Raw genomic sequence first — 12902 nt, 5'->3', positions numbered from 1 at the left:
CTTAAACATAGGACAGCTCTGTTTATAATTCTTTTCTTGTTTCTTTTTCTCCAGTCCACCTTGGCTTGCCCCCAGTCTCCCAGGGAACTTGTACTGGAAAAGCTACAAAAGGGGCTGAGCAGCTAATTGGAGACCATGAACTCTTCTATTGCTTTTAAAGGCAACAATTTTGCTGTTCTCTGCAAAAAGCCTGCCCACCAGTGCTTTTGTGGGCAAGGTTTGCTTTGCTCATGAAGCATACAGAGGACTGTTTGTTGCAGTATCAGTCCTCTCCTAGAAATTGCTATGTTTTATTCCTGGCCATATATATTGATAATCCTACCATCCTCAATGGGGAGCATAAGGTGGCTGGAGTTTACTTTATAGTTTAACTTATAACGCAGTGCTATTAAAATCTTCTAGGGAGAAAAAGGGTTTATTTTAGTGGTTATGCTGTAGCTCTGTGGCCAATCCATCAATAGCTAAAATCTTGCAATAACACAGAGAATAAACACATTTTAAAATAACAAGCTGTGGATTTTTATAACCAGCCATCTCCCTTTTGTCATGTTGCAATCTATTTCTCTGCATTTGGCACTAAAAATATTTTTTCTCTCTTTTTCTATCACAAGCAGTTATTTATTAATTAAACCTCAATTTGTGCTAATAAGGGTGTCATAAAAATAGAAAAAAATAAGTGTAATTGCTTTTTTTCTAAAATATACTATATTTCACATCATAATTCAGAGCCTAATACAGACCCTTTCTATCAAGAAAACACTTTGCATTTGTTTTGTGATTTTTTCATCAGTTTTCTAGCTGTGTTTTGCTTGGAGGAGGCAGAGATGTGTTGTCTGCCTTCTGGTCCTTCCCTCATGAAAGGCCACACAGAGGCTTGGAAGGCTGTTGAGGTGCATGGAGGAGCTATGAGAGACAGCCAGTGATGACTCCTTGTCCCCTCCTGGATTTCCTTAAGATCTGATATTTAGAAACTTCATGTCAATTTCAGCACCTCTCTATTTTAAAGCGGTCTGTTTATAGTGACTAATTCTGTGAATACACATTGATTTTTAGCTTTTTTTTTAATATTCTCCCCTTTAATTAATGAACTCTAAGGAAAAAGTATAGAGAACAGTCAGTTCCTCTCAACTTCTGTTTTGCAAAACTAAACAAACCAAATTCTTCTCTGCTTATAAAGTCAGCTGCAGGCTCTTCTGGTGATGCAGGTGGACCTTCTCACTGCCTATTCCCAGCTGGAGCCACCTTCTCTCAGCGTGGATGAGCATTGTACTCCAGATGATGCCCTACCACTAGCTTGTGCAGTGGTAGTAACCCCTTCCACTGTTTCCAAAGAGAGTATTTTCCCTGGGGTGGGTTTCTTCTTGCCTGCTGTTCCAGCTGATGATTTCCTATGTTGTTAAAGGGTGTCTTCATATTCAGAGATAACATCCTGGGGGTGTTCTGAAGGCAAATGCAGTATAGGCTGTGAGGGTGTCAAGTGTAGTTGCTTGGATAGGCAACTGCAGCCCAGTGATGGCCAGGCTGAGCTGCATCATAGCAGGCTTCCACGACCAACCATACTGGTAGCTGATGAACAAGCTGGATCTCTGCCACTGCTAGCTGGTGTTTTGAATTTCATGTGAATAAAAGTTGTCAGTGTAGCACATTGGAAGTTATGCTTTTGGAAGAGTCTCTTGGGGCTTATTTACATGTAACCCAACAGCTTCTGGAAGCGCTGAGGGGTATTTTCAGCACTTGACGAAACTTCTGTCTGCAACTGTCCCATGATTTACAGCTATGTGGCTGTGGTGTAAATGGGTCATTCAGGTGCTGCTGAAAGCAGCTGTATCACTTACTGAACATAATGATGGGTCTGACTCCTGGATCTGACATCCTAACATGACAGCATAGCACTCACTGTATGTGGTGGAAGAAAGAGTTAACATTTTTCTGGTTTACATGTATGTGTGAATGTCTAGAAAATCATAATCAATATATTTTAAAAAAAATCTATTAGTTGAAACCACATGTTACGTTAAAATGAGGGAACAAATGCAGTAGGCAGTAGACAGGAATTAGACAAAAAGTATCAATAATTTATATGTCAATTAACTACCACTTATACCTCAGTGACTTATTAATTAAAACATGAATCTTATTTTTCTTTTTTAGTTTGTTTTTTGCTTTGCCCTCGGGTTGAGCTGCTTTTGTTTGCAGCCACATCTACTTTGCAAATCTTGCCTTTCCCTTTGCAAAAGTCTCGGTATAGCAGAGACGAGACTAATTCTTTACAGCAGGGTGGACAGATTTCTGCCTGCAGTGTGGAAGAATGGTTCATTCTGAAATGTCTGTTACCCTGCTGTTTCACTAACAACAAAACCTAGTGATGTGTGAAAGGTACTTGAGCAGCTTATAATATAGGTATTGCTGAAACATGCAATGAAAGCGGCTCCGTCTATACGAACGAAGGGTTTCCTGTAGCACGGGCAGCCTTGCAAAGTCTGTCAGAGCAGCAAAAGGATCCAAGTTCAGTACTAATCTTTGGTTAGAAACTGCTCTCTACGCCAGTTTTCTCCCATCACCAGAGAAGAAGGAAAACTGTTGGAAAAGATACATGTAATAAACCAGCGTTAGCTCTTGCAAAAGGAAACCATCTAAGGTAGGAAACATTAACTAGCACTTTCAATGCATAGTGTTTGCTGAGATGCAAGGTATTTTGCTGCTTGAGAGCAGTCTCTTGTTTTGGTGCTACCTGCAATTTGTCTGTGGCTGCTGGTTTCAAAAACAGGGTAATCATCAGTGCACAGCGTCTGAACTTGGCTGGGTAAGTCTTAATTGGCAGTTGACTTAGACTTTCTGCTTTTAAACAGGCATCATTAAAAATACTATTGACAAGCATATAAATAGCAATGCAAGTGTTTTTGAACTTAGCTTTTAGCCTTTTCTATAGCCCAGTTATATTGTTTTAGATGCATTCACCTTATCTTTCTCTCATCTTCATCCTTTCCTTTTTTCAACCACCTCTTCTCTCCAGCAAGATACAGAGAGCTACACCTATCCATATTTATTCTCTGAACTGTTAAAAACTCACAGTTGTTAGCATGTCAGGAAAAAACAGTACATATTAAAAGAAACTGTTTGCGTAGGTTTTACTCTGTAAATCAGTTTTTAGGTTTATTGAAGAAGAGCACTGAGTAGCATTTGGTGATAGCTTAAGCCTGTTACATATTTACCAAAGTAAGGGGTTCTGCAAACTATTTCTGAATAACACAAAAGTTTAGAATTTGGGGAAAACTGGGTTGAAACTGAGGAGAAAGAATGACTGTTGCAGGTTTGGGTATTTTTTTTTTTTCAGTTTTCAGTTGCTTGCTTGCTTGCTTTTCTGTTGAGGATTTCTCTTGTATATATGGGAGAAGTCCCCGGTAGTGCTGCTGTGCATTTGTGCCTGCGTGGGTTTCTACGTGTTAGTTTTAGTGCGTAGTTTGACTCCTGAGCCTGGCAAACAGGTGAATGGTGCCCACTGCCTTTTGCCATTATGCAAAAACGTAGTAGCAGTTAACTGTCTTAAACTGTCTTAATTAATTAAAGCATCAAAGCAGTGATTCCTATAGTCACCTTGATACCTTCTGAGCCTCAGACACAAACAGCGTACTGTATGCCAGCTGTGATGCCTCTCCAAACGATGTGTTGCTGTGGTGATGCGTTACTATCTGGTACTATTTGCCAGCATTTGAATATTTTGATAATGTGACAACATTGCACTTTTCGGATGTCTTCAGTTCCTCATCCTTTTACTTTGTGTAATGTCTTTCATTTCTGATGGTCTTCTGACTCACCTGGGGCACGCTGGGGTCGGCCAGACCGCTGCTTCGCAGTGCCCTGTACCTGCCCATGATCCAGCCAGCAGCACAAGCGCCTCCCTCCAGCTCTCTCCCGTAACCATGACAGTGGTGCTGCATGCAGTAAGTGCACTTAGTGACAATTGGCTTTGTTGATAAAGTGTCTCCAGGATGCTCTGGCCCATGTGACAACAGTTCAGTGTGTCCTGCTAATAGCAGGAAAGCAGCCTGTGTGACTCATTTCTTGTATCTTTTAAGGTTTTTCATCCTGCCAGTCTTCAGCATTTTTTGTGCTGCTTCAGATTTCTTTTTTTCCCCCCAAAGAAAGAACTTCTGAGTGGTACCTTGAACTGGCAATGTGTGGATGAGTCTGAAAGTAGCCACATCCTACTTCCAGGAAGGACTGTTAATGTCAGTTCTGCGTATGACAGCAGCATTTTCAGTCCCAGCTAAATTTAGGGGATCTAAAATATCAGTCCTTATTCAGGCACAGAATGAGAGACTGCTTCTGTCCTCAGATGTTTGCAGCCTGTATCATGTGAGCAACATGAAAAGAGCTGTGCTGGCTTCATCCGATAAACCATGCTGCCTCTCCAGGGCTGTTCAGTGTTGGTTGCAGCTTCGTTCTTCTCATCTGAAAGGGGTGGGCTAAATGCACAGCTGCCAGGTCGAAAATGAAGGGGAGTAGGTCTGCAAGTCATCTCTCTCCTTCTTTGTTTCCTCTCCCCGATCAAGAGATGGTAGAAGTGAGAGCCAGCTGCAGCTTGTACTGGCCTGTGAGTGGGTTTTAGGGAGTGGGAGAGGAAAGTGGAAAAGAAATTAAGGAGATGGTTAAGCAAACGGAAAACAGAAGCCTCTTCCAGTCTCAGTGGGTGGCAAGAAAAATTTGCAGAGCTGAGCAGAAAAAGACAAAAGGCACAGATCACTCGTTGCATAACAAAAGCAACTGAGTGCAAAATCAGTGGTTTTAGGCATGACAGACTATTTTGGTTTACAAGATCATGTACCAAATTCTGTAGAAAAAAAATGCCCTATTGACCTTTCCCAGCTTTTGCCTGACTGCGGCAGGGCTGAATTTACTCCTGAGTCAGAACTTGTTTGCAGATGTCACAGAATGAGATTACAGTCATAATAGTGCTGATTTTTCTTTCTATTCTTTCATTTCCTGAATTATTCCCTTTAGGGGGGGTTAATTATTTTTTTTTTCTCTCCTGCAAGCATTAGAAACTTCTCCTTCAGAGAGTCCAGTATATAGTAAGTTACTATCATCCTAAGATAAATGTCCCTGTTGGTACATTCAATCTCCACTTTATACCTGGAAGAATAAAAAGTGTGTGGGAGGCAGTAAAAATGACTCAGATGTGGGCGGGAAGTCTCAAGGCTCTGCAGAGTACAGCAGGATGAGCCAGAACCAAGACAATACGAAATAACCGTATATGTGAGACAGCTAAAGCTGTAAGCAATGCTGCAGGTGCATGTATTGAACATTTCACATGACTGTTTCTTGGCATCTAGTGGGATGATAAATTAATCCAGTAAGGAGAAGATGAGGAAAAGGATTAATTCAAAACATTACGCTACATTTATGCTGGTGTAAAGGTTTTACATCTTTGGTTGGAAATGGCTCATTTGCCCTGGCACACTGCTGCAGTGACTCAGTGGTGAGTCAGGTCCACTGTGACTAATAAAATTAGTAAGAGTTTTCCTCCACATAATTCTGTCTTTGTCTCCTGGCTCTCACACTTTTCTCTCCTCAGCACTGCTGTATAACATAAGCAATAGATATTTTGCCAAATCCTTCTGCCTTGATAATGTTGCCTGACCCTGTTGCATACTGTACATACATGTAGATGATGTGATAGCAGTTTACTAACTTAACCATTATTGTATACAACTGTTACTGAGTAATCCTTAAAGTTCTTCTGTAGCACATGCAAAACTCTGGCTTTGCTAGAAGTGTGAATGGGGATTTTATGTGGTTACACTTAAAGCTGGTAACTGAGCACAGTATTCTGCTCCAAGCAGCAAAGTTTATCTGATTTTCTGAATAGCATCACTCTGATGTGAAAATACGCTGTAGAATCCAGTTTATGGAGCCAGTACAGTCCACGTAATATGCAACTGTGGGGGTGCAATGGCAGAGTTAGGAGCGTGTGGCCATTAGACAACACTTGATGGTGCAGTGCTGTGCACCTCCTCCAGCAGGAACTAGCTCAGCCAAAGTCAGGGAACCACATTTGCTTAGAGATGCTGAATTTGCCTCCATAAATCAATGCAGTGATTGGCTGGGACATCTAATGTCAAAGTGGTATATCTCATTCAAAAACTTTATTAGATTTCATAAAGATAAAAACTTGGAGTTCCTTTTTATAACTATATTTTGTTATCAGTTTCCTGTACATTTCTGGCACCGAAGAAGAAGAACAGTTCATTCACATAATAGTTTAATATCCCAGTTTGGTGGATGACCACCATGATAGTTGAGGGGCTGGAGGACATAGTCTGTGAGGAGATGCTCAGGAAGCTGGACTTGTTTAGCCTGGGGAAGGGATGGCTTTAGGGGGACCTAATAGCAGTGTTCCCATACCTATGAGGAGGCCCTCAAGGATGTGGAAGCAAACTCCTTACTGAGGTGCGAGGTAGGAAAGCAGGAGGCCAGTGTCATAAATTGAAAGAGGGGAAGCTCTGACTGGGTAAAAAGAGAAAAAATGTGCAGTGTTAATGAAACGTTCACTTGGAGTCATCTCCTCAGAGGTTGTGCACTCTCCATCCTTGGAGGTTTTCAATATCTGACTGGACAAATTCCTGAGCAGGCTGATCTGAGTTGAGCATCAACCATGCTTTGAGCAGGAGGTTGGATTAGATGGCCTCCTGGGGTCCTTTCCAACCTGAATTAGTCTGTCATTCTATGGTGCAGTTTCACACTTCCTGACTTTAAATTGAATTATATTTCTAGTGTTAGCTGTATTACAAAGCGCACTTGAATATATCTCGGTGCCCTTTAATGAATGAATGTAAATGTCTGTGTGAATGAAAATTATTTAGGAAGTGGAGTTAGAGTATAGAAAGAATAATTTATTGTCTAATTGAAGTTTTAAACTTCAGCCAATTACTACAGTACCTTAGTCTTTTTCCTGTTCCAATCCCAAATAAATAGTAACTCAATTCCACTTAAACAGATAGCAGCAGTTGATTCATGTATGTTTTTTATAAGAGCTTTAATCATTTCAGGTTGAGAAGCTGTCTTGATGGAAAGGCTGATTGATTGTCGGCAGTTTTGTGCTTTATCTTTTTCCTTTTGCTTGAGCAGGTGGTTGGTCTGGTGATGACCCAATTCTCCAACAAATTTGTTCCATGTGAAAAGCTTTTAACTAAGAATGCTTTATACCAGTCTTCTGTGGGCTTTGTTTCTGGGTCATGCAACTGCACCATGCCTTGGCATACCAGCAGGCTCAGTGTTTTGTAGCCTGACTTCCACTATCTTTGTTCAGGATAGGATACAGTTAGGACTTCGTTTGGAGATTTTAGAGTATGAGGATGGCGGGATGTGGACCTACCTCAATAGATAGCACTCAGTGGTAATACTGCACTATTACAGCAACCTATTATTGTATAATTGTATTATACACTTCAAATGGAAAATATGCTTTGATATGATTGAATCATTGCAGCAGTATAAACTTTTCTCACTTCTGCAAACTCTCTACTCCCAGCAGTAAAAGGTGTGAGTTACCACTGTGCATTTTGGTAAGACAGATTTTTTTATTATTATTATTTTTTATTCTTACAGGAAAAAGTTTACTAAAAACTTCTCATTTTCAGGGAAGGAAACAAATAGTTATGAGTTTAACACATTAAATGATTTTGCTTTCTTTCTTCCCTTTACTAGCTACTTTACTGAGTAATGCATTGAGATGGTATGTAATTAGACTTCACTGGTGAGAGTCATCAGAAATCTGGAGTCTGCTTTCCAGGACTCAGCTCGTGCTTTGAGCTTTGGGCTGCTCTGATTCAATCCCTCATGTGTCAATCCACAAGCAGTTGTTGCTCCAACTGCAGTAAAAAAATTGTATCAGTCACACTCCTAGCAATGGCCTGAGAGGCCACAGGAGCAATGTGTGATAGAGTTACGGTTATTATACATATCATCTTTTATATATTCTACCATTTCATCAGTTATTGCAGCCATAGGCAGAGAATGAGCAGTGATTTTCGCTGAGCTGTCTGTGGTAATGTACTGTCTTTTTCCAGAGCGATGACAGCTAATTTAAACCCCAGCCTTAACTAGATAAGGTTATTCCTTCCGGTATGAATTACTCTGGTTTTGCTAGCATTGCATGCTTCCCAGACCTGGTGTTCATATTGCTCTGCGGACTTTAGGGTACCACCCCTTACCATCTTCAAGTTGTGCTTTAATTGTGGTTCACATTTGTCGCATCAGGTTCATGCTTTTATCTGGTTCAGGCCCTGAAGTTATGAGAAATGAGAAAAGACGTCAGCATGTACTTCACTGCAGAGCTTTCTGTTCCTGTTTTAGGTGAAGCATAGGTTTACTTGGCAATGTGCTGTGGTACAGGTAGCAATGCTGCAGGGCTGCCCATACTTAGGGGCAGAGAGTGCGGGGAGGTCCTCGGCTCCACTGGGAGGACGTCCCTCACATGGACCCAGCCCAGAAGGCTCTGTCTTCTGTGCAGAGGAGATTTACCATTCAAAATGCTCCCTTGTATCCAAAGGGAATGAAGTAATTCATAATACTTTGTCTCAGAGTGTTAAGGACTGTTTTGACTCCACCTTGAAATTATACACCAAGACTTTGACTCAGGGGTTGTAGAAAGCTGGTGCAGTCACTTGAGAAATTAAACTGTTGGTAGTGTACTGTGTTGCTCAGGACATGGTTTGCTTTTCAGGTTTGAGGAAATCTCAGTCGAGAATCTTTAAATTTATCTTCATGCTACTATCTTCACATCTGGATGCCTGGGCACAAAGACCTGGTGCAGTCTTGAAGCAAATGTAGGGTATTAGAAAGGTTTCTTACAGTCTGCTACTTGAACCATAAGAGAACTCTCAGAGATCAAAGTTGCTTCTTCTTGTGCTATGTGTGTGTTGATATTTTATGAAACACTGAGACAACAATCTGTCAAACTAAGCTTTCAAACTGTGCAAAGAAGTAGTAACCATATGGTTAGGAATTTGTTTGCTGTATTAAACTCCCTCACATCAATACAACCAAGAAAAGAAAAAATAATGAGGCCATCATCACATCTAAACTGAAAACATAAAACAGTTGCTGCTCTAAGCTTGTAAAATTTCTGGGTGTTTGTGGAACTGATTGTTCATCTGAGGCATCTGAAATGGTCTGGAGAGAGAGGAGGAAGGGGCACTGATAGAAGCCTCCTTGGCATGTACCTAAGTGAGATTATGATTCATGTTCAGACCCAGCACTCCCAGATCCTAGGTTTGAATAAAATTTATGGTATCTCATCAGGCTAACTGTAGAAGCATATCAGGGAATATCGTTAGTTAATTCCTGCATCAAGTCCCTAGCCTCAGATTCAGCTGTCTCTTCTCATTTAGAAACATGGTGTGATCTGTTTTAAATTGTAATGATGATTTGCCATGTCTTGTCTTCTGTGCTTTGGTTAGAAGAGGGACAAAATAAAAAATTTGAAAGAAAGGGGAACAAAACCCACTTTCAGCACTGACAGTTATATGAAAAGTTTGTGTATGTCCCGTTTTAATTCAGAAGTAATTATAGAAAATCCATTGGAGTTACACTGGTGTTGAGCATCAGCAAAAGGATCACTACACCTTTATCCCCTGATTTTTCTGTTATAATTGTATCTGAGTTAAAAAGAGGTCTCTCTGTCCAATTCTACAGCTAGTTGATATTACTTACTATAGAGAGTGAATTAAAATGATGTATTTGGTTTTACTGTTAAATTTGGGAAAATAGATTTTATTCTGTGATGTATCCAGGTTAACTGAGAATGTGTTCAGACAGTTTATTTTAGCAAAGAAATAATAATTGAATTTCCCTAGAGAGTGTTAGCCTGGGAATTGTATCAGCTGTACTAAATCAGTTGAATTATTGAGGCTATGGATTGCATTAGCAATGCTTGTGCAGTACAAATCTTCCAAGGGAAATTATATTTCTTTTCAGCTTGATATTCCAAACCTAAGCTTATCTGGTGATAGTTAAATATCCTTCTGTGTTTAAACACCTGCACTCAGGCAAGCAATTTTAAACATGAGGTTTAAAGCCCGGTACTGTTACTTCATGGTCTAATACTTTAAGGTGTTGACACAGTTAGTAGTGACCATCTTCCATGTGTAAAGTTGCAAAAATCACTCAGCTGTCTGCACAAATAACACCATAAGAAGAAGGATGAACTGGAACAAAGCTCTTTTCAAAATGGCAATTCTGATGTGATGCATTGCTCTTCCTTACTGCTGATTTAAAATGCAGCAACATTAAAGTGCAGCAAGGTTTTCAGGGGTGAATCAAGTTAACATTGATGAAGTAAAACCAGAGAGTCTTCAACCTAAATTTACCACACTCCCATGTTTGATATTGTGAACAGCAAAATAGTCCCCAGACACAGATTATGTTCTTCAGTATAAGTACATCTGAAAGCTTTGACATTTGGTCAATGAAAAAGAGGAAGATAAGTCATCCTTGTAGTAGTAGTGTTAAATTTCTAGATTAATAAAAGGAGGATTTACAGTACAGTGCTGTGAGAGCATATTTACATGCTGAAGACAGTGTAGTGGTACTTGATAGTAATTTCTTAAAGGCACATACAATCCTAGTAGCACTTTAAACCTTTTTCAGATAAACAGGTTATGAGACATTCTACATATATCAAGATTTGCTTATCTTCAACTCCAGCAGAATTTCTGCTGAAATCAGAAGTTAAACTTACTTTAATTTAGCTCAAAGCTTTAGAATTACTTGGTCTCCTGGGTTTTGTTCATAATGGAAGTGGCATTGACCTTAAGCCACTTAAACCATGGGCTGTTCTGCCTAGCACAGAAGAGTGTGGGCTCAAAGAGGAGGAAGGACATGCCAAGATTTGGCTTTCAGTTCTGTAGGGGTTTTGAAGAGTGAGGAGTGCTGGGAGCATGTGCAGGAGCTGGCTTTGGGCTGTTGGATTCTGTGAGTCTCATCTGAAAGACGGGGTAGGTGTGCAGTTTGGGGGGCCTGGCCCACATCATTCGCTCAGAAGAGCATAACTGTCTGAGTGCTATTTTTGTCACTGGATCAATCCAATGCTCCCTTGTAGTGCTGCTGTCCTTGCCTGTGAGAATCAGAGCCAACAAGTTTGCCCACAGTCAGCCACAGAATTGAATTTTGGCCAAGCTACCAAAATTGAGTCCTGCATAAATCCATTTGCCCAAGCGTCTTGGCTTTTTTTTCTTATAGTCATTTGAGGTTAATTTCGCCCTTATCTCTGTTACACATTGATGTTCTTACATAGGCAAGCCCTTGTTTCTGTAGAGCAGATAGATGTCTCCTCTTGAAAAACACACTGAGGTCAATGGTGAAAGAGTTCAAATGAATGGGATTATAAGGTAATTGAAAATTTAAATTTATGAAAACTGATGAGTTACTAAGTTGTTCTGAGCAAATTTAGGGCTCAGTCCTATTCTTATTGCAGTCAATGAAAATGATGGTATTAAATTATGTGGATTAGTCTCAGAGCAATTGGCAAAGTTCCTGGCTTATCTGCGTGAGGGAGTTAGTGCACAGTACCCAAGTGTCAGCTCTGAACTTACAGTCCTGGGAACCCTTTAGTACCCATTACCTGCAAGGCACTTTCAATGCGGATACAAACATTCCTTGCATAAGATAGTTCTTGCTGTGCATTAAGATTTTATATTCAGTGGGATCATGATGAATGTACAGTTGAGTTGCAAATCCATGCTAAAGGTTATGACCTCCCAACTTCCTTGTGCAGGTAAATCCTAAGATATCTTGCACTTGGTGCACAATAGGTTGTTTAGAGGAAAAATGTGTTCACTATATAGAAATGTTTCCAGTCTGTAAATTCAGAAACTTAACTATTGAACATTAACTTTTTGTGTGTAGGCAAGACCGTAATTACATGTTAGATCATGAATTGTTTATAATCAGAAATTGGCCTTGTGGTTGTAGGAGATTGTTGAACTAATTTGCATTAACTAATTTACTCTAATTAGTCATATTTTAGGAGATGAAAGAAAAACTCCTCATAGCAAAGCAGCTAAATTGATCAGTATATTTAATCATCTGTACTTTTTTTTTTCCCAAACAGGCAGGAGAAAAACATTATCACCCAACCTGCGCACGATGTGTCAGGTGCAGTCAGATGTTTGCAGAAGGAGAAGAAATGTATCTTCAAGGTAAAAACAAACGAACAAAAAAAAAAAGACAAAACATTGCACTTGGCAGCACTTGGCCACCTTGCCAATACCTGCTAGCATGGCTGAGCTGTTTTGCATGTATTCTGTTTTCATAACTACCAAAGAAAGTGAAGAGTGCAATGCGTAAGCTGAGGAAAAGCAAAAACCAAACTCTTGTTGCTTCTTGCTCATCTGTTACTTCTCTCTCAGTTCAAATTCAATAGCAGGTGTGAATCACAGAAAGGATGAGTGGCAGCAGTTATTTCCTGCAGATGGAAGTACTCGACAGTGAAGATTGTAAAATTTTCCATTTACTAAAAAAAATGTGATTTTTCTGTGGTGATGAATGGTCCAGATGAAAACTAATGTGCATGGGAGACAGCAGCTTCCCTAAAGCTGCTGTTGCAGTCCTAAGACGAGTTGTGTACCCATTGCCCATTTGGGTGTGAGGAGAAGATTTGAAGGTCCTTACCTGAATTCCCCTCAGTCAGACTTAAGTGCTCCTGGGGGGTGGAGAAGAGGATGCCGTGGAGCTGAAGCTCTTACCACACAATATATATATATACCTTACACATCCATAGGCTTGCACAGGAGAAATTCAATGTTTCTAGTCAGGGGATTTCAGTGGTAATAGGCAAGGACTTGCACAATAATATTTTCAATAGAAAAAAAAAAAAGTTAGCCAGATATGAGCTAAAATCT

The 12902-nt window shown here is 40.1% G+C and overlaps 1 protein-coding gene across 9 annotated transcripts in view; it reads left to right on the top strand.

Moving 5' to 3' along the window:
- The window catches only part of ABLIM2 (actin binding LIM protein family member 2), a 144836-nt gene that overhangs the window by 74952 nt on the left and 56982 nt on the right, over nt 1–12902 (top strand). For all 9 annotated transcript variants that reach the window (XM_056351376.1, XM_056351359.1, XM_056351342.1 and 6 more), the window contains exon 7: nt 12113–12200. In XM_056351376.1, coding sequence (XP_056207351.1) covers nt 12113–12200 — 88 coding nt within the window. The remainder of the gene's footprint in view (nt 1–12112; nt 12201–12902) is intronic.

This window comes from Falco biarmicus, chromosome 1 (genome assembly GCF_023638135.1).
Source record: "Falco biarmicus isolate bFalBia1 chromosome 1, bFalBia1.pri, whole genome shotgun sequence".
Lineage (NCBI taxonomy): Eukaryota > Metazoa > Chordata > Aves > Falconiformes > Falconidae > Falco > Falco biarmicus.
Note: the sequence above shows the minus strand (reverse complement) of the source record. Positions and strands in the feature narration are given on the sequence as shown.